Source organism: Pleurodeles waltl, chromosome 5 (genome assembly GCF_031143425.1).
Source record: "Pleurodeles waltl isolate 20211129_DDA chromosome 5, aPleWal1.hap1.20221129, whole genome shotgun sequence".
Classification (NCBI taxonomy): Eukaryota; Metazoa; Chordata; class Amphibia; order Caudata; family Salamandridae; genus Pleurodeles; species Pleurodeles waltl.
The window spans coordinates 132345163-132370266 of record NC_090444.1 but is presented as its reverse complement, the minus strand read 5'-3'; the positions used below and the strand labels follow the sequence as shown (position 1 = coordinate 132370266).

Below are 25104 nucleotides of genomic sequence, written 5' to 3'. Positions count from 1 at the left end.
TTGGAATTCTAAGGAACCCAAAGCTCTGGAATCTTCTGCGTCCCAGGATGTGGCAGAGGCAAAAAATAACTTTGCAGAGGCCCCCGAGAAGTGAGGGGAGCCCAAAGGGAGGGAGTCACCTGCTTGATCCCCTGCAGGAAACTGTGTCACATCCCACACCCTGTCTCCTGAGGATCTCAAGGACAGACAGGTAGAGAGGGACGGACCTGAGGCTGCAGCAGGCCCAACTGGCTGCAGAAGAGAAAAGAAAGCTCACAAAGCCCTAGCAGAGGAGAGGATGGCTGAGGCTGAAAGGGCCTTCACCAGGGAAAAAATTGCCATGGAGGTCCTAGTGTAGTAAGGGGTGGGAAAGGGTCCCATATCCTTTCCAAGAATAGGAAAAGGGGTGGGGGTGGGCAAAGGCCCAGTGCACCCTATTTCCAGCCCCAGGGCTTGGATTACTCACAGAGTGAGCACAGGCAGGGCAACCTGGTCTGTACCAGGAGCCCATCCACAGATTGGAAGCCTACAGTGTCAGGGGAACTTTGGGGAGTGGTTGCCACAAGCACCCCACCAGTTCTGTTTTATGGCAGTACCCCTCCAGAGAGGACTGTGCAGAAGCCCAGATGGTGGGGCAAGAGGTGGAAACAGTCCACAGTGGGAGGACCAGTGGGTCAGGGGTTGCCAGCTGTGAGGTCAGAGCACCCCAAGACTGACCGTGGTGAGGGCACTTCTTGATTTGGGAAGATCAATGCGTTGTGACAGGAACAGAGGCCTGGGGACATGCACCAGGTAGACTCTTGCACAACACATGCAGAGTGTGTTTCCCTTGGGGGGGTAGTTATACTGGAGGTCCTGACTTGCTAAGCACATGTTCAGTCTAAGGTTACAGACCCTGGGCTGGAGGACCAGTTGCAGAATCTCACCCCTGAACTGGTGGAAGGGGCTGCCTACACCAGCACTCCAACAGTTTTGACTACTGGGGTTACCACTCCAAAGCGGAGGGTACAGGACCCCATCAGGAGGAGCAAGGTGAGGGAGAGCCCACCCTTGTCTCCTGGTCAGCCTCGGGGTACAGATCCTGGGCTTAAGGACCACTGTCAGGATACCACCCTTACACTGGTGGGAAGGAGAGTCGAGAAAAGATGCAAGGCTTCTGGGGCTACTGGCTCCCACTCTGAGCAATCAGGAATCCAACTGAGTTCAGAGAGGCAAGGAACTGGAAAGTGCCCTTCAGTATTGGGCTATTGTCCAAATTCTATCGCCTTAAGCAGGAATGTCCATCAAGGTATTGATTAGTCTACCCTAGATTTAGGCTGGAAGGGGTTGTGTTGGAAATGGCCCTTTCTGCAGCGGCATCCCCAGACTTTTTTGCCTTTTCCCTCCGCTTTTTGATGAATTTGTGTTTGATGGCTCTCGGACTCTGAGCACTTTACAACTGCTAACTAGTGCTGAAGTGCATGTGCTCTCTGCTTAAAACATGGTAACACAGACTTATCCACAATTGGCATATTTAATTTACTTGTAAGCCCCCAGTAAAATGCACTATAGGTGGCCAGGGCCTGTAAATTAAATGTTACTAGTGGGCCTGCAGTGCTGATTGTGCAACCCACTACAGTAGCCTGCCACTGTGGAGCCTATGAGTGCAGTTTTAAACTGCCATTTCGACCTGGCAAGTGCAACTACTTGCCAGACCCAAACCTTCCTTTTTATTACCTGTAAGTCACCCCTAAGATAGGACCTAGTTAGCCCCAATTGCAGGGTGCAGTGTATTTAAAAAGCTGGATATGTACTTTTAAGTTTAACATCTCCAGGTAGAGAAAAACTTCTAAATTCATTTTTTTACTATTGCAAGGCCTATCTCCCTATTAGGATACGATTGGGATTACCTTAAAGCATTATTTAAGTGTAACTCCCAATTGGAAAAAGATAGAAACATGGAATTTAGTGTCTCTGGACTCACAATTTAAAATCACAACTTATGGTAAAGTCAGACTTTAAATTGTAAGTCTGAAAATGACACATCTGGGTTAGATGATAGCTGGACTCTGTGCATTCCCTCTAGACAGCCATACACAATGGGAAATTAGGTGTGACTTGGTGGGCCTTGATGGGGGGGCGGAGCTTAGCATTGCCTCACTTACACCTGAATAGACTTGCCCTATCCACCCACAACAGGGCTTAATGGCCCTGTACTGTCACCCCAGCCAGCTCGGAGCCAGGACAGGGGAGGCAGGGCATCTGTACATTTCAAATGGCCTGCCTCTGGAAGCTTCTCCCACCTTCCAGAACCAGGGCACCAAATAAATACTGGACCCCAAACCCCACCAAATCACATTCTATTAGAACCAAGGACACTCTGCCAGGAAGAGGGACTGCTGTGCTGCTAGGAGGGACTGCCATTTTGCAACTGTATTGCTGTGTTGGCCTGCTTCTGCTGCTGTAGTAGAGGCTGCCACGCTGCTGTTTGCCCTTCTGTGTTGGGCTGCTGCCCGCTGCTTCTGTCCTGCATTGAGAAGTACTGGACTTGTTCTCTACATCCTTGCAACCAAGAATCTCCAAGGGCTTGTTGGCTTGTACCCTGTTCTTCTGCAGTCTCGGGGACATCAAAGACTGCTGCACTACAGCATCTACACTCTGCCATCTGTCAGTCTAACCTGCCAAGTGGTGCCACACCAGTCCTGGACCCTTGGAAGTGGGCTTAAGGTGCTCTGCCTTTTGTGGTTTTAATCGGAACAGCCACAAACTAATGCAAAGCAACACCAAGCCCCACAAAGCCTCACCACACAGCTCCCAGGGATCAATGCAAAGCGATGCCAAAGCCTGCAAAGCCTTGCCGCACAGCTTCTCTGAACCGACGCTGAATGACCCAAAACCTTGCAAAACAGCCTTGTGCAGGCCGCGCACTAGGACTTAAGGTATTGTGTTCAGCAGACCCAAATGGGTCCCTGTAGCCGACCCGTGCTCCATCGTGATTGGCCCAAAATTGTGACTTTGTTCTGGTCCAGCGTGATCAGAAAACCACAGTTGGCGCTTTCCGTTTCTATGAGCTATTTTCACCTAAATCTTTAAAATTGCGTATCTCAGGATCTATTGATTGGCATTTTGCCATTTTTGGCCTTGTTTTACTCAGATAAATATTTTCTATTTTTCTCATCTGGTGTGGAGTCGTTTTGTGGTATCTTTCACTGTGTTACTGTAATTAAGTGTTGCACATACTTTACACATTGCCTTCTAAGTTAAGCCTGCCTACTCTGTGCCAAGCTACTAGGGGGTGAGCACAGGTTAATTTAGGTTGTGTATCTGACTTACCCTGACTAGGATTGTGGCCCCTACTTGGACACTGTGCATACCTCTGCCAACTAGAGACCCAATTTCTAACATTTTCCTTCAGAAGGTTTTCTACAATGTGATATAATATTTCATGCACTCTGACTTTGCTTCTGTACAATCATGCCACAAAACAGTGTTTACCATGAAAATGAGAACAAGATTTACTGGCCACACTTACATTTCCATTGAGATCTTTGGATAATTTCTCAAGAACCGTCAGGTAAAACTTGAAGAATAAGCTGAGTGTCAGAGTGCGGCGGAATGCCACCATGCCTCCAGGGGCATCTGGGGACAGTGTCATCTCTTCTGCAAGAAGCAGACAAGCATCCTGGAGCAATGCTTCATTCCATTCCCTAAAGGAGAAGAAAGGCAAATGAACCTTACTATTGTATCTGGCCAGGAAAGTGCAAGACTTCTTTAAGGTTGTTAATAATTAAACAATATTACCTAAGAGAGCAGGTTTTCCCAGGTAGGTAGTAGGTAGGGTGACATTCATAAAATTATTTTTGAGTCTTATGTTTTTCAAAGGACTACTTAAGTAAAATGTTACAAGCTACATACCTGTTGGACGTTTGTTTATGATAAAGCTTCATCATTTTGTACCATTGAAATGCATTGTAAAGAGTGATTGGTTGGGGAGGCCATAAAATGGAGCATATAAAAAGAGTGATGACACATTTTAGCCACAATACAAATAATTTGTTGATGGTATCATATGCATTTTAGTCACTGTGGTGAGGTCTAACGTGATTTAAAATGCTAAAATTCCCTGGTGGGATTTGATGATCCATGTTTGTGAGAAAATTGTTTTCTTTCATAATTTTCTTATGGAAATAATGGAAGTTGCTCCAGATGCTAAAATGGGGACATCCCCCCAAAAAATCCCAAATTGCATCCAAATAGTCAGAGTAAGTAGAAGAAAGGGTGGAGGACATTCTAGATGGCTTGAGCCTCGCCAAGCCAGCAGTTGATGCTCAGATGAACACCATTGGTAGTGCCTGTAAATGGATCTGTGCCAATGAACCAGCAAGCAAGGGGGGTATAGGCAAACAATGTGCATGCAAGTGCAGTGAATACAACAAGAGTAGCTGCAGAAAGTGTCAGTGAGAGCAGCGGAGAAGTGCTAGAGAACAGTGCAGCATGTGCAAAACAAGAGGTTGACTTCATGATATCACATACTTCCTATGGGGCCCATTCCCAATCTGCACCATGCCAAACCAGTGCTGGACATTGGCTCAATAGCACATGAAGCCTTTTTACAACCTCAGATGGTCTGGGGTGCACCGCTGGGAGGAGAGTGAGAGAACTTAAGAGAAATCCTGGGAATAATCAACACACTCTTTCATATAGTGACATATCTAGTAATAATCCCCAGAATGTCCCATTGGAACACCTCAGTGTCCTCTTTCCTTCTAGAGAATGCCCAGGAGCAGGAGGCACAGTTACCATTCACACCCCTTGGTCCCCCCACAGCTGTGCTTAACATAAATAAATAGATATATGTGACCATCCCCACGAAATTCAAGAAGATATCATGAGCTTGAGTGTTATAAACCTGGTTGGCAAGATATAAGACAGTTGTTATGGCTTATCGTGGCGAGTGAGATGAGCAATCATTAGAAAAGAGTAGAACAGAGAGCTCTTGGACAGGCCCCTGTGGATGCCCCTGTGGATGCTGCTGCCCTGTTGGAGTTATGTCCATTGAATACTGACTGGACCAAGATATCTAACTGTAAGTAAAAAAAAGTTGCATCTGGTACTCATTTTCTAGATCATGAAATATATATATGGGTTATATTTTGGTATTGCTCAACATTATGGGAATCTTCAGGAAGTTGTGGCTCCTGCTTTCTGTTCAAGGTTTGATGGCCCAGCAACAGGTCCAGGCCATCTGTACTGGCTGGAAAATTATTTAAATAGCTACGTTAGTGTCAGCTGCTCATCACTACTAACATTGCAAGAAAGGTATAAGAAAGTTAATGAACCAAGGTTGATATCATTATAAATTAAATCATTTCAATAAACTGTAAAAGGAAGGGACAGTGGGGGAATGGGACATATGAATGAAAGGGGCAGATAAACGGGAGGAAGAGGATGAATCCCCGAGGAGGAGGTCAAGAGGATTCAGTCACTCCAGGTGGTTCTTCATGTTTTAGTTGTGGGCAGGTGGTTCATTGGAAATGGGATCCTCTAATGCATCCTCCAAACCCCAAAAAACCTGAGTTTACCCAACTTCCCCACACTGAAACAACACATTTCCATACATCCCAAGAGGAGCTGATTGCTTCATAAATACTCTAACACCAGGAGACCAAAATGGTTCATATGTGAACTGCATTATTATGGGGAACCTCATCAATACCAGTACTAATACTAGTCGTGCCTTCATTACCTCTCTCAGGCTTGTCCATTGTTGCAGTTGGCACTTCAAACCCAAGGTCCCATTACTGATCTATATGCCTTTCTGTTGATCTGCAGCTCTTCTGCAAAACTACTGGGGAGAAATCTATTGTGCAAATTGAACTGTACCGTGTATTGCTCTAATGATGGTGTCTACTTGAATGTGCCAACAAGGAATGAAAACAAGATTGTGGCTGTCTTACATGAACCTGCTGACTGTGCTGGTGGTATGAAATGTAAAGGTGATGTACCTCAGTCTGATACTGATATGCATGATCAAGTACCCTCCACTTTATTGTCTGAACACACAAGCGATACAGGTTGTCTTTTGTCAACAGAAGCATCAAAGGATAGGATGAATCCTAAGAAGAAATTACCTCTCATTCCCCAGTACCTTCTACACCATGGCTTAGAGGCTGCAAATTAACCCGTTATTTATGCACTGGTAAAACAAAACCAGGGGTCATAGTGCCCAAGGGCCACCAAACCCTGAAACAGTGGCCCTGCTGGAGCCTCCGCATCTGTGAGCCAAGTTCCCTATGTGTCTTCTTCTGGTACAACAGATCATCACACCTCACAAAACTGAGAAGAAATTCCAGTTGCCAACCTTCCTCAGCCTTGCTTGATTGGACTCCGACTGAGTTATTTGGAAGTCTCCCAGCTATTTGATTTCTCAATCAGTCTGGCCTGTCTCCTTCACTGCACGCCTTGTTGTTTGCCTCATATGGTGTGGTTCTGCCTGGATGAGCTCATGGAGGGACTTTTCATTGAGGAACCCTACCAGACAATGTTTGGTTGGCTCACAAACGTTATGACTTATATCTCTTCAGCTAAGGATATGTTACATGTGGCAAAATATTTCGTATTCAAGGCATTATACAACATGCAACAGAGATCCTCAATTGATGATGGACAAGCAATTCACTAAGGGCACCATCTAAGGAAAAGAAGTATCTAATGAAAGGGAGCCAAATGTTCCTCATCTAAATGCCACAGATTGAAGAAAGTAGGATACGCATCCACAACAAGCACTGACAATGCCATAAGCTCTGGCTTTTTTTACACCAGAAAATGCATTCTTCATTGAGTGTGAAGCTCCTTAGATGGGTGACTTGGTGAATGTTAGGTTGAGGTAACTGGTGCATGAATGGATGAATGAGTGCATGGATGCATGAGCTCATGCTCAGGCCCTGTAGTCATGTTCGTGTAAGGAGGTACGCATGTACAAACTGATCACCTGAATCCAGCTATTGTGTTGTTGGTCATGGTTCTCCTGGGCCAGAGTCACATCTCCAGTATGGCTGCAGGATTTCTTTGCTCAGAGTTCACACTTACACACTGTGAAGAGGAAAAAGTCTATTGCATCTTAGCTGATGATTACATTTCCCAATGACTGCAATGTAGGCTGATCCCAAATATGAATAACACTTGGAACACATAATGGCTCCCACTAAGACTGGCCAATTTCTAGTTTTTTGAGTATGAATGGTATTAGACCAGGTAAATGGAGAAAGATGTATCCAGCCAGACCTAAAACAAATAGTTATCCTGATCACGTGGTTTATGAAACACATTAAACCATGTACATGTGCTTTTAAGAGTTGTAGAAGATTTTCTCTTTTGTCACACAAAATGTATCTTTGTTCATGCATACTGACTGGAATTTTATTATACTTTATTCTTTCACACTATTACTTAGGCTGTAGGCTCTGATGAGCACCAAGGGTTTCATGTGCTGGACCAGCACGTAAACCATAAGTACTCACAAACATATTCTCAGGGCCAAAAAGTATGATTAGGCATGTAATAAAGGAATGCTGGCGGGGGTGGATGAGCAGAACAAAATGTGCGTGGAGGACTATGGGTCATGGAGCACGTTTCTGGCTTTTTTTATTCCACGCTGTCCTCTTTTAAATTAGTCTCCTAGTTGCTTTAAGAGAGATAGATCAGGCGAGACATTGAGTTTCCCTTTCCCACCTTTCAGGAACTCCTTCGAACATTACTGCCCTTCTATCCTTGGTGAAAAAACTGTACAAATGGAGTGCCTTGGTTATCCAATCAGAATTTAAAAGGTATTGTAACACCTACGGTAAACAACAGCATTCACCACAAATGCAGTCCAATAGGCATCTACTGCATCACGACCTATAGAAAAGGCCTCACAATCTGCTCCTACCTTTTCATGCCCTTATCTGAAAACACTGACCATGCTTATTAAAAGACTGAATTGACTTAGTGAGTCTTTAAGCAAATCTTGATGCGACCCACAAGAAGAACATCTGGACGTGTCCCCCAACATAGAGCCGCTTCCCTTGGGAGTGCAGCTCCAGTGACCTTACCACCAGAACCACCCACAACCAAGTTGTTCTTTAGCGAGCTAGCTGGAAACAGTGGAACAATCAGCTATAACTTTAATCCCGGTTTCCCTGTGTGATCAAATTCTGTGCTCTTCTATGATCATTCTTTGATTGTGTTCCTCTGCCCCTGTTGTTTGAAAAGATTACAATAACTTAAAATCAGGCTAATCGCTCAGAGTATGAAGGTAACAAGAAACCTGGATGGAAAGCAAGCACACATTGAATATTATTGTGGGGAATCAGGACCCAATTTGAAATGTTGTCATAAAGCGTGTCATAATAGCCAAGGTGGTAACAAAACTGCCCCAAGGAGGGACACCCATAAAGTGTTTACCAATGATAACAAAGGATTTTTGAAAGGCAAGTCCACCAACGAGTGATAGTGATGGGCGTGGGTGGGCGTGGTTAAAAATCCACAGATAGATTACAATAGGCCAGAGCGCTTGCGCATGTGACCTAAAAACTGGTAAATGTAGATTTTATCAAGAGTTGCTGGACTGGCCATTAACTTTCTGAGACTACTGTAAAGTTTAAAGTTTTAGGACAGTCCAGCAGTGCCAAAAAACAATGTCATTTCCTTGGGGAGTGCTGCTGTCCCAGGGGCCTCACTACCGAAATCATTGTAACAGTTTGGAGGGGGGCTGTCGGTCTTTAATTTAAAGACAAAGGGGCTGTCAGTCTTTAATTTAAAGATGGAGGGTCTGTCGTTCTTTAATTTAAAGATGGAGGGGCTGTCGGTCTTTAATTTAAAGATGGAGGGCCTGTCGTCTTTAATTTATAGACAGTGAGTTATCCGTGCAGAGAGAGCTACACTCTGCAGCTGGCTTCTGTGAAAAAGATAACATTGTTGTCTATAGCCCTATAGGATGGGGGAGTGACTTTCAGATAAATTGTGTAATCCTACCTGACACATCCCTCACACCTCAAGATGGCTTCCTTATCCGAGGACATTATCAGTGATGATTGGGAAATATGCATTGAGGTTAAAATATAGTGAGCAGTTATCAGTGAGTCATTTCCAAGACTAATGCACAGCATGCATAAGATGTCTCTGTATCCTCTCCATATCTCGTTGCACTTCAGATAAGAGGTGCGAATGTTTCTGCACATGGCTCGGTAACAGATTATGGTGGTCATTACAACCCTGGCGGTCGGTGTTAAAGCGGCGGTAAGATATAATAGGCTAGCAGTAAACATTTTGCAACTATGACCGTGGCGGAAACCGCCAACAAAGACAGCCACTTTAACAATCCAACCGCCACGGCGGTACAAACAAACAGCGCAGCGGTCACGGCCAACAGACAGACGGAGGACAAAGTACCACCCACATTATCACAACCTACCAATCCGCCACCTTTTCCGGGGCGGATTCACCGCAGATAAAAACATGGCGGAAACAGGACTTCGAAGGGAAAACGCTCACCTCTACACACCCCACGAGGAACGAGGACGCCATGGACCCGGAACTCCACATACTCCCTGCGATTGTCTTCCTGCTCCTCTACCAGAAGCACGAACGCCGGCGGCGAAGACCACGGTGAGTACTGCACCTACGACACAGGGGAGGGGGGAGGGAAAAAACAGGGACACACACACGCAACACGCAACACCCCCACCCCCACCCACTACAACACACACACTAATACAGCATGATACATCACAGTTACACCCCCCCAAACCCCCCAGAAGAATGTAAAGACAATAGAAAATTTGTGTAACCATTGTAATATATTAAAAGCAAGTAGGCAAAAATATATATATATACACCATGTACAAAATATATACCAAGCATAGTAGTCCAGGTAGTGCTCCAATTAAGTCCGTGGAACACTGGGGCCACACGGTATGGGCGAGGCCCACACAAGATCCCCGACCATGACGGAGAGAACACTTCAGGGGCATCAGAGAGCAAGCAAACAGGCACCTCAGGGGGAGGGAAAGGGGGGTCACATCAGCCGGTTGAGTGCACAACGCCAAATCCACGAGAGGGCCACATGCCCACTGTTCAATCCTGGGGAGTGCAAAGCCACAGTCTCTCAAGTCTATACAGTGGGTGGGTTGCCCACTGTACCATCCTGGGGAGTGCAAAGCCAGTCTCTCAAGTCTCTACAGTGGGTGGGTTGCCCACTGTTCAATCCTGGGGAGTGCAAAGCCACAGTCTCTCAAGTCTCTACAGTGGGTGGTTTGCCCACTGTTCAATCCTGGGGAGTGCAAAGCCACAGTCACTCAAGTGGATAACAGTCTCCAATGGTTCTGGAGGGGGCATGGTGCCCATAGTGCTTCATCCTGCTAAGGACAGAGGTAGTGGATGACAGTCTCCACTGGTTCTGGAGGGGGCATGGTGCCCAGAGTGCTTCATCCTGCTAAGGACAGAGGTAGTGGATGGATCTCTCCACTGGTTCTGGAGGAGGCATGGTGCCGAGTGCTTCATCCTGCCGGTGACGGAGTCAGTAGCGTCAGTGCCCTTGGAGCTCATGGGCCAGCGGTGCTTGAGACGGCGGTGCCCTGTTCAGCGGTGCTTGAGACGGCGGTGCCCTGTACAGCGGTGCTTGAGACGGCAGGCTCCTTTGCAGTGACTCAGCTGCTGGCGGTCCTTCATGGACCAGGGGGGCTTGTGCTGGTGGTCCTCTCTGTCCCAGCGGGGCTTGTGCTGGCAATCATTCATGGCCCAGCGGGGCTTTTGCTGGCGGTCCTTCATGGCCCAGCGGGGCTTTTGCTGGCGGTCCTCTCTGTCCCAGCGGGGCTTTTGCTGGCGGTGGCCTCCTGGGCAGCTGGCCTGGTGCTGGCGGTGGCCTCCTGGGCAGCTGGACTGGTGCTGGCGGTGGCCTCCTGGGCAGCTGGGCTGGTGCTGGCGGTGGCCTCCTGGGCAGCTGGGCTGGTGCTGGCGGTGGCCTCCTGGGCAGCTGGGATGCTCTTCCCAGACTTGCTGACTTTCTTGTGCCCCTTCCCCACCTCGGAAGGTGTCGCAGCTGACTCCACACTCCCACCTGTACCCCTGGGAGCGGCTTTGGTGGCTGGAGTCTTCCCCCTCTCCCGCCGGGCACTAGCCAACTTCTAATGCTTCACAGGTGGGGGACTGTCTGTGCTGTGGCTCTGTGCCACACTGGCTGCCCTGGTGGCCGGTGCACTCCAGATTCCGGTGACTACAGGCACCACTGGTCCCAGAGATGTTGTGGCTGAGGTGCTAGTTCGGGCCCTAGGAGACGGACGGTGTGGGGAAGGTGTGGGAAAGAGGTCAAGGTTGGACAGGAAAAGTTTTTGGGAGACACTGGGATGGGTAGCTGGAGGGGGCTTGGGAGTGGAGGAAGAGGTTGTGGTTGTAGGAGGTGTCCGTTTGCTGACTTTGGATGAAGGTGCATGCGCTGGAGGCTGTTGTGAGGTGGATGCCTGTTGGGTGGGTGTGTGCCTACGTTTGTGTATCTTGGGAGGGGGCGTCACAGACACACTGGGAGAGGACACAGGGGATGTGTGAATGGTAGTGGGAGTGGTGACTGCACGTGAGCGGGGTGTGGTGGTGGGTGTGCTGGTGATGGTAGTAGTGGCTGTAGAGGTAGTGCATGCAGGTGTGAGTGTAGACGAGACAGCGAGGGAGGAGGGAGACGAGGAGGAGGGGGACACAGTGGAGGCAGTGGATGTTGGTGTGTCTGCATGTGTGTGATGCTTGCGTGAGTGCCTGTGAGATGTGTGGTGCTTATGGATGCCAGAGCTTCCCTTGTGTGTTGACGTGTGTGCATGCTGGTCTGTAGGTGTGCTTGGGATAGGCTGAGGTACAGGGGATTGGGTCTGGGTGGAGGAAGTTGGAGGGGGGAGGCTAGACACAGGGACAATGGCTGCCATCAGTGCTGAGGCCACAGTCTGAAAAGCTCGCTGAAGGGCCACCTGACCAGAACGAATGCCCTCCAGGAATGCATTGGTTTGTTGCAACTGCCTTTCTATACCCTGGATGGCATTCAAAATGGTAGACTGTCCAACAGTGAGGGACCTGAGGAGGTCAATGGCCTCCTCACTGAGGGCAGCAGGGGTGACTGGGGCAGGGCCTGAGATGCCTGGGTCGAAGGTGATGCCCACCCTCCTGGGTGAGCGGGCATGGGGCAAAGGCTGAGGGGCTGCTAGGGAGGGCAGTGCTGGAAGGGGGGGTGGCGGCTGTACCTATAGATGGGGGGCACAGATGTTGCCGCCACCACAAGGGAGCTCTCATCAGAGGACGAGTCCGTGTCACTGGTCTCAGCTCCTGTCCCTGCCGTGGAGCTCCCCTCGCCCTCCGTCCCACTGGTGAACTCCGATTCCGTAGTGTGGCCCTCTATGGCCATGTGGGATGCAGCCCCCTCGTGCTCCGGTGCCACTGCTCCTCCGCCTGATGATGCTAATGCACACAAGAACAGGGAGACCAGAAAAAGGGGGGGACGACGACAGAAGAAAGACATGTTGAGTGCATGCATTACTGCTACCGTTGGCGGACACAACAGACACAGAAGCCCCCTGCACTAAGCTGCGCTCTTGGCCTCCACTGTTCAATTCCTGGGAAATGGCCTACTAGGCTATGGACGACATCTGCACACATGGATGACACAGGGGCATGACTAGGTGTACTTGGCACTCTACAGAGGTGGGGTGGTGTGCCACATGGCCTGCCTTAAGGAGGGACCTTGCCTACGGAACTCGTCCTGGCCTAGGTAAACCCAGAGCCCACCTCCCCCACACAGATACATCCACTGGGCTCAAAATCAGCAGAATGCGAGTATACTCACCCCCTTGTGGCTGCTGTGATGCCCTCAAGCGCCCATCCAACTCCGGGTACACCAGCGCCAGGATCCTGAACATCAGGGGGGTCATGGTGAGACGGGCACCCCTCCCACATTGGGAGGCCATCCCCAGCTGAGCCTCCGCCGTCTTCTTGCTCCAGCGGCGAATGTCCTCCCATCTTTTCCGGCAGTGGGTGCTCCGTCTGTGGTAGACCCCCAGGGTCCGGACGTCCTTGGCGATGGCACGCCAAATATGTTTTTTCTGGTGGGCGCTGACCTACATGATTTGTACAGGGGGAAGAGAAAGTTATTACCAACTGCACCGTCAAAGTGATTGGCCCCCATCCCTACCCTTGCCATGTGGCACATGCACTCACCGTCGTTTCATGCACGCCGCACTCTCCCCCCTTCCTTCTTACATCCACCCCTCTCCACACAGGCATAGCCCATACAGCATGCTCCCAGTGTACTTACCTGTTTGTCTGGAGGACCGTAGAGTAGCGTGTACTGGAGGAGGACCCCGTCCACAAGTTTCTCCAACTCCTCCGATGTGAAGGCAGGGGCCCTTTCCCCAGACACTCGAGCCATTGTCTCTTCCAGACTGAGGTCACAGCAGCACTTGCAGTGTAGGTCCTCTCCTGTCGCAGATCAGGTATCGAGTGATTGAACAGATAGAAAATGGCAGTCACGTCCGCGGTGGTGCGTACCGTCACCGCCGGCGTACATCGTCATTGGCTCCTGGGACCCATAGGGTCCAATGTTAACCAATGCAGCATTGCGCCGCGGTCTTCGACCGCCTACCGCGACGGTGTACAACGCCAGCGCAGTTACCTCACATCCCATTGTCCCACATTAGAGGTCAGGCAGCCGCCATTTCAGGGTCCCACATGGCTTCATTTTTAAGTGCGTCACACATACCAAGGCCTAGACTCAAGACACATACAGGCCACTTTTTAGATAATGAATGGTGTTCTGTGTAAGCTGTGGGTACGTATCTCTGAGTTGTTTGACTCTGTGCTCGCTGTTGTCCTTCATAGGCACCGTCCGCTGGGACATGTGAGGAGATGGTGGCATCCTCCGGTGTACCGACCATTGGGGACCTGTCGACAAAGAAGGAAAGACGTGATAATCATATACAGGCTTGACCGTGCGACAATCCAGGAACTGTGTGCCCAGCTGCAGCCAAACCTGATATCAGCTATCCGCCATCCCACAGGAATCCCCCCTCAAGTGCAGGTGCTATCAGTACTCCATTTCCTTGCAAGTGGGTCATTTCAAACAACAGTGGCCATAGCATCAGGGATGTCCCAGCCTATGTTTTCCAACGTGTTGTCCAGAGTGTTGTCTGCCCTGCTTAAACACATGCGGAGCTACATCGTTTTCCCTCAGGTGGAGGATTTGCCTACAGTGAAAGGTGATTTCTATGCCCTGGGACACATCCCCAACATCATAGGTGCCATTGATGGGACACATGCGGCTTTGGTACCCCTCCCCCCCACAGGAGGGAACAGGTGTACAGAAACTGGAAGAGTTATCATTCGATGAATGTACAGATGGTATGTTTGGCAGACCATTACATCTTCCATGTGAATGCCATGTTCCCTGGCTCAGTGCATGACGCCTACATCCTGTGGAATAGTAGCATCCCTTATGTGATGGGTCAACTCCAGAGTGTGGCTATTAGGTGAGCACCTGGAAGATAGTCAGTGGGAATGGTTGTGTGGGTCTGGGGATATCCCTCCAGGTTAGTGTGTGTCTAACAGTTGTCCCTCGCCATTTGCAGGTGACTGGTTACCCCAACCTGTCATGGCTACTGACCCCAGTGAGGAATCCCAGGACAAGGGCAGAGGAACGCTACAATGAGGCCCATGGGTCGAACTAGGAGGGTGATCGAGCGGACCTTCGGTCTCCTGAAGGCCAGGTTCAGGTGCCTCCATATGACAGGTGGATCCCTATTCTACTCACCAATGAAGGTGTGCCAGATCATCGTGGCCTGCTGTATGCTTCACAACTTGGCTTTGCGACGACAGGTGCCTTTTCTGCAGGAGGATGGTCCAGATGGCGGTGTTGTTGCAGCTGTGGAGCCTGTGGACAGTGAAGACGATGAAGCAGAGGAAGAAGACATGGACAACAGGGACTCAGTGATCCAGCAATATTTCCAGTGACACACAGGTAAGAATACAGACCTGTCTACTACATGTACTTAAACACTACTGCCTCTCTACTGTCTGTCGTTTTCACCAAGTGTATGGTCACTGAGTTGTCACTTTCCCTTATGATTTCACAGATGTGGTTCCCACTGTGTGACATCTGCTTTGATTCCTCATGGACTAGAGCTGTGTGACATAGGTATGTTGCCATTACCAATGTAAAAGCTTTTTGCCACAGTTACTGCTAATACAGTATTCCGAAATCACAGACAGACTATTGGAGGGGGTTGTAAAATGGTGAGGGGTGATGGTGGAGGAATGTCCATGGCAGAGTCCAATCTATTAGTCTCACAGGTGCATTGCCCATATGGGCATAGGAAGTGGAGCTGGGGCAGTTTAAGGATGGACAGGGTGACAAAGTGGGACAGTAGGATGACAATCAGGGTGGTCTAATTTCTTGGCGGGGTCTTGGCATCGTTCTCTACCTTGTTCCTGGATCTCAGGGACCGTTTGCGAGGTGGTTCTTCCTCTGCAGGCGGTGGGGTGCTGGTGTGGTGGTCCTGTGGCGGGGCGTCCTGTCCACTAGCGCCGGCGGAGGTGGTGGGCAGTTCATCGTCCAGGCTAGTGTCAGGGGCCCCTTGTAGTGCCACAGTGTCCCTCCTGGTGTTCACAAGTTCCTTCAGCACCCCTACGATGGTGCCCAGGGTGGAGTTGAAGGTTCTGAGTTCCTCCCTGAAGCCCATATACTGTTGCTCCTGCAGGCGCTGGGTCTCCTGAAACTTGGCCAGTACCGTTGCCATCATCTCCTGGGAGTGGTGGTAGGCTCCCATGATGGAGGAGAGGGCCTCGTGGAGAGTTGGTTCCCTGGGCCTGTCCGCTCCCTGTCGCACAGCAGCCCTCCCAGTTCCCCTGTGTTCCTGGGCCTCCGTCCCCTGGACCGTGTGCCCACTGCCCCCAGGTCCCTGTTGTTGTTGGGGTGGTGGGTTAGCCTGGTTTCCCTGTAGTGGTGGACACACTGCTGATTGACGTGTCCTGGGGACGGAGGTATGGGCCCGCTGGGTGGGTGCTGTGCTGGTGTTTCCAGAGGGGGGAATCTCTGTGGTGGCCTGTGACTGGGTGTGGGGAACCGACTGTCCCGAGGTCCCCGATGGGCCGGGCTGGTCATCTAGATCCAGTTGGTCAGAGGTGCTGTCATCACTGTGGGCCTCTTCTGTTGGTGGTGTGGACATGTATGGACCCTCCTGTCTGGTGACGTTGGGTAGGGGTCCTTCAGGGGTATAAAAGGATGGTTATTACATCTGTGTGTGTCATGGTGTGCAATGGGTGGGTGACCGTGTACCCCAGTGCTTGCATTCCTGTGTGGGACCTTGTGTGATGATGGTTTAGGGGGGTGTATGGGTATGTGCAGTGGGCATGCTTTGGTGATGGGTGTCCATGCTTTGTTGTTGCATGCAGGGCTTGGTGTTAGGATGTGTGGTTTGTGATGTTGGGACATTTGTGAGGAGTTAGAGTGATTGGGTTGAGGTTGGGGGTATGTGCTGGCATGCAGGTAGGGTGGGGGATGCAATAGTTAAGATTTGACTTACCAGAGTACATTCCTCCACCTACTCCTACGAGGCCCTCAGGAGGCAGAATCGGCAAGACCTGCTCCTCCCATGTTGTTAGTTGTGGGGGAGGAGGTGGGGGTCCGCCGCCAGTCCGCTGAAACGCCAGGTGGTGTCTTGAGACCACGGAACGCACCTTCCCCCGTAGGTCGTTCCACCTCTTCCTGATATCATCCTGATTTTTTGGGTGCTGTCCCTCTGCGTTGACCCTGTCCACTATTCTTCGCCATAGCTCCATCTTCCTTGCAATGGAGGTGTGCTGCACCTGTGATCCGAATAGCTGTGGCTCTACCCGGACGATTTCCTCCACCATGACCCTGAGCTCCTCCTCCGAGAACCTGGGGTGTCTTTGCCGTGCCATGGGGTGGTGTAAGTGATGTGTGGGGTGATAAGTGTGCTGATATGTAGTGGTGTGTAGTGTGCGGTTCGTGGAAGTTATGTGGGTGAGGGTATTGTGTGCCTGTGGATGCTAGTGTTGTTGATGGTGGTGTCTCTCTTTGGCCTTCGTTCGTGATTTGTTGTCATAAGGGTTTGTGGGTGATGTGGGTGTGTGTTTTATATTGTATTGGGTGTGTGGGAGTGGTGTGTGTATGTGTATCAAGTGTGTGTATTTTGAATTGTCCAATGTGGCTGTGTTTTGTATATGTGTGTGTATTTTGAGCGCGGCGGTGTGTACTGCCAATGGAATACCGTGGTTGAAAGACCGCCGTGTGGATTCGTGTGTTGTGATAGTGTGGGCGTATTTCTGTTGGCGTGACGGTGGAGGTTTTGTTTTCGCCAGTTTATCACTGACCTTTGGTGTGGCGGACTTGTGTGGGTGTCTGAATTTTGGCGGATTCCGAGCTGTGGGTCATAAAAGCTGTGGCAGATTTCCGCGGCGGTGTGTTGGCGGTCTTCTGCACGGCAGTACGCGGCTTTTACCGACAATGTTGTAATGACCACCTATGTCATTTTACTTTAATAATCCTCACCACAAAATGAGTGTAATTCCCACCCAAATCAGGAATTACAAGGATACGGGAATGACACCTTCTAATTTACAGCCCCAGAGTTAAACAATTGCCCAACCAAAAAAGTTGGTTAAATATGCACAGAAATGGGTAATAATTGCAGGAATTTAGTATGGAATTCCTGAGTTTGGCAGTAATTCTTAATTTTTCAGAGAAATCTTGTGGGCAGAGTCAAATAAGTGTACTGTGGGACCGGTAATTTCCAAAGAGGCAATGTCAATGTAGCATTCCCTCCCCCCTTCTGACATCCATCTTGGAACCAAAGCCAAAATGTATACATATATATATATATATATGTACATATATATATATATATATTTTATTTTTTTATTTTTTTTCTTTTATTTTTTTTAAAGAAAGGAGCCGCCCAACAGCAAGATGCAGCTGCTGAGCCTTCCAATAATAGAAATCAAACATTGAGATGGGGAGAGGCCAGCAATGGTGGAATAGGTAGAAGGCTGAAGCCAGTTTCAACAACAGAGGAAGGAGGGGAGTGCAGTGGGAATTGGGAACAACAGCAGAACTGTCTGGGAGGGTGAAACAAATAGCAAAAAAGACAAAAAACGAGTGGGAGGTGGAGTAATAGGTTGGAGGGATAGGTGAAGAACAGATGTGCTGGGGAAAGGGCAGTGCAACTCTGAAGTTTAGGAGATTTGAGTGGTTAAACAGCACATAAGAGAACAAGAAAAGACATGCACTCCCATGAAGTCCTGGCAGAAAAGGAATAAAATAGTTCACCGAATATAAGCAGTGAAAGGATGCAAGTCATTCACTCAGAAGGATAGTAAAGAAGCTATGCTTCAGGGGAGGCACAAGTACAATAAGAGGAAGAAAACCCATCAAATAAGAAGCAAGCACATGAGGTTGACAAGAAAACCAATCAAGGATAAGCAATGGGCTCATCCAAATCCTATTGTAAGTAATCTATGTGAGACCTAAATACATCACCACAGAGGTTGCACTAATGCACCCACTTATATACATACTACATTGGCCTACAGATATTATGAAATAAAGCATTTTGTGTGACTTGGGTGGACATCCAGTGCTGATGATTTTTGGCCAAGTTAGCACAGAAATGTATCTGTGAACATTTCCCTGTACCTTACCACAGGGAATTTTCTGCCTGGTGGCTGGGATCTCCCTACGGTACAATATAGAGGAAGTAAAAAGTTTATTAAACTTGAAAAATATTAGTAAATATGTTTTTATGTTAAATATTATTTTTAATACATTTTATATATTTATTTTAAATGTAGAACACAATAAAAAGTTACAGCAATATTAGCTTCATTTAAATTTCAAAATGATTTAGGACATATTAACTTAAAATAAATTATTTCTCTAAAGCTTAAATGATTAAAAGTGAGTACAGAATTATTTAAAATTAATGTAATTATATTTAAATAAAAAATAATGTTAGATTAATGTATATATTCAAAAAAGATTATTAAAATATGCTACAATAAAATAAAATAAAATGATTTTACTTTTAGATAATCTTTTCAACATTAACTTAAATGTATTGAAATTGTTACCTATTTTAAATAATTTCATTTGATTTAGCATTATTTCCTATGTGATGTTATTTTTAGTCCTTAGTTCCATTATTTTCTATGGGAGGGTGTTGCAGTACCAAAGATTGGATATGTGTGGTGCTATACGTAGTCCAACTCCACATTAGAGTACATTTACAACAGTCGTAGGTGCATTTTGGCTGCAGTAACTTTTGAAGTTGTGATTTGCGAATAGAAATGGGCTTACTTTTTTATGGGTGGTTGCACGTCCTCACTAAAACCGCCCCTAGGCTGCTCCTAAATCCCTTACTCTTCCCTTAACCCTCTCTTTGCTAGTATCTGTTCCCTATTTTCCAGACACTTTTCCCTGTTCCTCCCACATTTACAATTAAAACATACTTACATTTGTGGAGATCCCACAGTAGGGTGGAGATCTCTGCACAGAAAAAGATAGGAGAGGCAAGAGCAGAACCTCCGCACATAGGTTTGTGACTAGAATTTTTCACTTGGGTGACCAGGAGGGGGAAGCTGATTTTCTTGTGTAGAAAACAGTTTGCAACTACAACCAGACAAAGAATACTTGTAAACCAATTAAATGATTCACATAAAAATAGGCTCAGATGAACATGCTGGGTAAGCTTAAATCTTACCCTTTACATATTTAAATCTTTAAAGGGTTCCTTCACATATGCTGCTTGCAATAAACTGTTATTTATTTTTCCAGGAATAACAGCAGTACTTGGTAAGATAATAGATTCATTGCCTTTGAGTGCCAGAGACCCTACAGGACTGGCCAGGCACACACAGTTCTTTGCGCTAATTGACTATGATTATGACTTTGAAATTTTGAAATACATGGGAGGGTTACTCTTCTAGAAAGAAACTTGAGGACACACACACACATGATTTTAGTGGTGAATTCTTCAAAGCTGACCCTGTAGGTGAATCTATATGTAGTAACGCAGTGCACCATGACAGATCACCATGTTTGCCTGTCAAGGTGTACTGCAGGCTCCTCTGACCTTTGAAGTGGTTCTTAGGAACCCTTTAGGTGGTACACACTGCAAGACCTTCCAATAATAGAAGTCAAACATTGAGATGGGGAGAGGACAGCAATGGTGGAGTAGGTAGAAGGATGAAGCCAGTTTCAACAACGGGGGAAGGAGGGGAGTGCAGTGGCAAGTGGGAACAACAGCAGAACTGGCTGGGAGGGTAAAAAAAATAGCAAAAAAGACAAAAAACGAGTGGGAGGTGGAGTAATAGGTTGGGGGTTAGGTGAAGAACAGATGTGCTGGGGAAGGGCAGTGCAACTCTGAAGTTTAGGAGATTTCAGTGGTTAAACAGCACTCTGTTTCCCTGTGGAAACCCTTATCCTACCTCAAAATCCAGTATGAAGTATTCATATAAGCAAGCTCTGTTAGAGAGGTAGCAACTGCACTTGCAGAATTTGTATCTATGCAAGCCTGGTCAAACATGATCAAAACATGAAAGTGTCCTGTGACTACAACCTTTTTGAGGGTACAGGTTGTGATAACGTGTCCAGCCCTTCTAAATTTCCCTGTACCTGGACACGTTGGAGGTCGGTGAACCTTTTAGCCGAGTTGGGCTCTCCTCATCCTAGAATAGTCGGATCACTTAAATCAATAATCAATGACTATTGTAATCGATAGCCAATACTCAATTAATGGACCAAAATAACACATTAGGAATCAATAACAGTTGGTATTTCGACGCACCATGACCTTTCAGTCATGAATAACCAGACCAGTTTATTAAAAGTTAGTGAATTTATTTCCCTATATTAACAAAGCTAGGACAATATAAGTAAGTCTCAAAATCAAATGGTATATGTATACGAACATTACTAACTGTCCATAACGGCGGAAGAAACGCAATCTACGCAATATCTGGGTTATAATGCACTCGGTTATAGCAATGCAAATCACTAATATAAGCAATTGAATTTGACTAATTTCATACATCGGTCAGCATAACAAGATTTCAATGTAGCACGGTGCATTAGATAAATTCCTCGACTAGCCTCTAATTAGCATTGGCATGTGGGGCTTCATGCACAACGAATTTAGTCAACACAAATTTGGAAACTTCTAGCTTGGGCCCTATCAAAATAAGCAGTTGGTACCTAGGAAGGAAACACAATGCATAATACAATTATCCTTTCATAATTACCAAATACAAACAGCATTCAAGAAAGTCTTCGTCCTTCAGGTACCGGTTCGATCAGCATGGGGCAGATTTAAAGGGGCAAAGTTAAGGGCAAGTTTCCTTGCGGCAGCAAGGAGAAAGGGGCAAAGTTACTGCATGGGCAAGACGGGGCAAATTAAAGTTAAAGTCTCTAGGGTGAGAATTTTAAAGTCTCTTTCTCTAAAATAGAGAAAAGGGCATCAAGATGTCGTCTAAGATGGCGTCTGGCATTTGGCTTCAAAGATGGCATCAAGGAAAATGGCTGACTTCTCTTTGTCCAGTGGGTTTAAGTAAGAAACATTCCAAATTCAGCAGGGTCTTCCATTGGAGGGTTCATAGGGTGGCTTCAATTTGACCAATGAATAGTGTCTTTCTCCTAGTACTCATTTATGCATACATTGTCCTTGGAGCCTTGGAACACAAGTTGCAACAAAGTTTGCCAATTAATTTTATCTTAAAGCCTTTATTGTCCGCACCTGCAGGAGCTGACCTTGTATCAAAGGGGATGAAACTGGCCTAGCACGAAACCTTGGAGATAAGTGTATTAGTCATCTCTACTGGAAAAATACGGAATAATGTCTTTTTGTTAATCAAAGTGAAAACCACGCAGTTAAATTTGAGACCAGGCGACTAGGCCAAAGCCTCTACTAAATTTAAGCTAAGCATAAAACAGTTTCAACAAGAAAATCATAGAACATATTTGCAATTATGACGGATTACTACATTTGTCAATTCTTCATGATTAATTAAGCCCGTTTATAATAATGGAGAACTACTCCGAGGGCACAATTTCCCACGTACATTATTTTCTTTACTAAAATCACACTACATTATACGATTTTGGTTACATGATATATGAATATATGTTGGTCCTTCTTTTTCTGCGTCATCAGTTGCTTGGAAAACTCCTTTTCTCAAAGATTGCAGTGGGAGTGTGCTAAATGTTTATCATCTCATGAGTAGTAGTGAATCAACACATGCATTTTGGGCCTGTGAGCACTCCACATCATTTGTGATAAAAGCATGCAGAGGAACAAAAGTGATTTTAAATATTGCATTGGCTATGCTGTCATGCTAATAAAAGAGTCCCCTTCTTATAATGTATGGTCATTGATCCAGCACACGTGCATTCAGTTTGACAAAGCTGCCTTATTACTTCTTGCAGAATACAAACCTGACGAGTATGCGTATGAGCATGTTTCTGTGAGCCACATGCCAATAGAGGGTCCTAGAGAACATCACAGGTTGTTTACATTGAGGGCACAATCTATAAATCATTGGTCCAGATTCCCACATTGATACCTTCACAAGTATATTCAGCATAATATCCTTGTGTTCTTACCTCCCAACAAGCTTCTGGCATGTCTTTCCTGCCAATACTGTTACTGGGGCCATTCCTCCATAACTTAACTTTATGTCTTCCACCTGGTTACCTGATGCAAGCAACACCTTCATCCCACAAGTGACTATGGCAATGTCATCCTCACGGCGAGAGGCCTGTTTGAAGGCCGAGAAATATTCATTCTAGGGAAACAAACAATATACTTTTCTTAACTGTGATTATTTAGATTCTCGTTCTGCAAACTTTCTATTCACCTGCGTTCCCATAAAGCAACATACGGATTCAATATACATAGAACAAGAACATTAGAAATAGCAACAACTGCAACAATGAAATATATCATATGTATAACAACAATAAAACAATAAAACTAAAACAGCAACAACCTGTATATATTTCTACTATGAAGAGGACTGATCAAATTATGTTTGGAGGGGCCGCCCCTGGATCTCTGTCTCCTGCCTGCCCTCACGATTCTATGGCCTGAGAAAAGGGACGAGGGAAGAACACATGTGCCTGGCCTGTGACGGCTTGTCTTACCGCCTGTCATGAGTGTGCAGGAAATGCATGAAGCAATCTCAGCATCACTATTGGTCCAGAATCACATGACTGGAATTTATATTTTAGGCTTGGGCCATTTTAGCCTCCACCTTTCTCTCCCGCAATCCCAGACCCGCTGGATTCTGCAGCAACCTTACCACAACTGCCTGTGATGTTCTGGCCCGCTCAGAGACCATTCTGCTCTTCGCGTTCCTGGTGGGATTGAGAATGCACTCCCTGTTCCTTTGGTGGGAGGCAGGGGCTGTATATTGATGAAACGCAGTAATGGCACGTCCCCCGCATCTGCTTTCCCGCCCTGTGGAAAGTGTGAGGGGCACATTTTTACGGCGGAGGTGGTTGGGGCGGACTGGTATGGAGCTAGGCACGTGGTCATAAAAGGCACGTGGTCATAAAAGGGGGGAGAGAGTAAGGGTTGTCCAGTTGTGCTTAGCTGTAGTTTGCAGATCATTTAATCAGGGTGTAACTTTTGATGAGTCACAAGTTGTTGTGTTTGAGATATTGCGAGTGAAATTGTTTAAATACAAATTTCTTGTATGTTGCTTTTGCTCATGTGCCATGCTTGAACTGGAAATTGTGTGTGAGGGAAGGACATTGCCATTTTTACATTGTTTAGTACATTGTTTAGTACATTGCTTACACACACAGAAGAAATAGGCATTGTGACCGGGGCGGGCACTGATATTTTCTGCTTTGCTTTCAGACATTAAGTCCAATTGAGTGTTGGCTGGGATGGCTGGTAAGAGGAAGTGAAAGAACCCAGATTTAACACAGTTCTTAAAGTGTGTGATAGGAAAATCTGGAGCTGTGGATGATTCTTCTGGCTCTTCCAATACCAGGCAGGATGTGCAAATTGTGGAGCAGTCCTGGTGGTCGGGTAGCTCCCAGAGCAGCTTTCCCTGTGTTAAAAAGGAGGTCTAGCAAACAGAGTGGTGGGCTACCCATGAGTTCTTTGGGGATACCTGAGGCCACCTGTACCAGGCATGGCCTAATCAGGGAATCCCAGGGTTAAGAGGATAGCATCCCAGATCCCTCTATTTTGGCTCCTGTAGAGTAGGTGTCAAAGAGATGGCAGCAAGAGTCTGTGGCTAGTCACGATCGGACCCGAGGGCTCTCTCTGTCTTGGTGTCCATTCAGCAAACAAGTAAAGGAGGGTAAAATCAGTGATGTTTTGAGGATTTTGAGTGAGATTAGTCAGTCATTGAAAGAGCTCATCCCAAAGGAAAAGGGGAATGAAGACAGGCGAGTTTTAAATACTGTGTCTCAGAGTACAGCCTCCAGATGGTACCTTACCAGACACATTATGACCCCAGTAAATCAAAATTGCAAATGGTGGGGGGTAATGGGGTTGATAACAATGAAAATATGTCACAAGTTCTGAGATTGGTCACTCATTTACTCTCTCTATAAGCCTACTACCATCAATATCTGGCGTAACCACAAGGGTCATCAGATGGCGTTCATCTAATGTAGGCAGTGCCCTGTTTATCAACATAATCTTGCTTTTGTATTATCATTGTTCCTAGTAGGGGAGGGCAAAGGACGTGTAAACCCTGGCCATCCAAGTGGCAGGATGGCAGGCCACAGCAACAGTTCATTCACTGACATTTGTCCTCTCAACATTTAGCACTGAGGTTTTCAGATGGCCTTGTTTCTTCCGCGAGGATGTGGACAACAGGTAGGGGCTGAAGGATAACAGTTCTGACAGCACTGTTGTGTATGAGTCTATAGCTGCTTGCCTCACAGCTAAGGAGACACTTGTCCCCTGGTGGTTGGGATGAGTGGAACCATGACAGGTGTCCAGCTGGGCAGAGTTCACAGATCACATTTCGGGATGCATGCAGTTTAACATGTGTGGTCTTGGTGGAATGAAAGGTGGATCTGAGTGCTTGCAACCAAGGATTATA

The 25104-nt window shown here is 47.0% G+C and overlaps 1 protein-coding gene across 1 annotated transcript in view; it reads right to left on the bottom strand.

Annotated features, from left to right (window-relative positions):
* The window catches only part of XDH (xanthine dehydrogenase), a 411630-nt gene that overhangs the window by 222286 nt on the left and 164240 nt on the right, over positions 1-25104 (bottom strand). The window contains exons 15-16 of the mRNA XM_069233805.1: positions 22640-22821; positions 3491-3665 (exon numbers count right to left, since the gene is read on the bottom strand). Of these exons, the coding sequence (XP_069089906.1) occupies positions 3491-3665; positions 22640-22821 (357 nt within the window). The remainder of the gene's footprint in view (positions 1-3490; positions 3666-22639; positions 22822-25104) is intronic.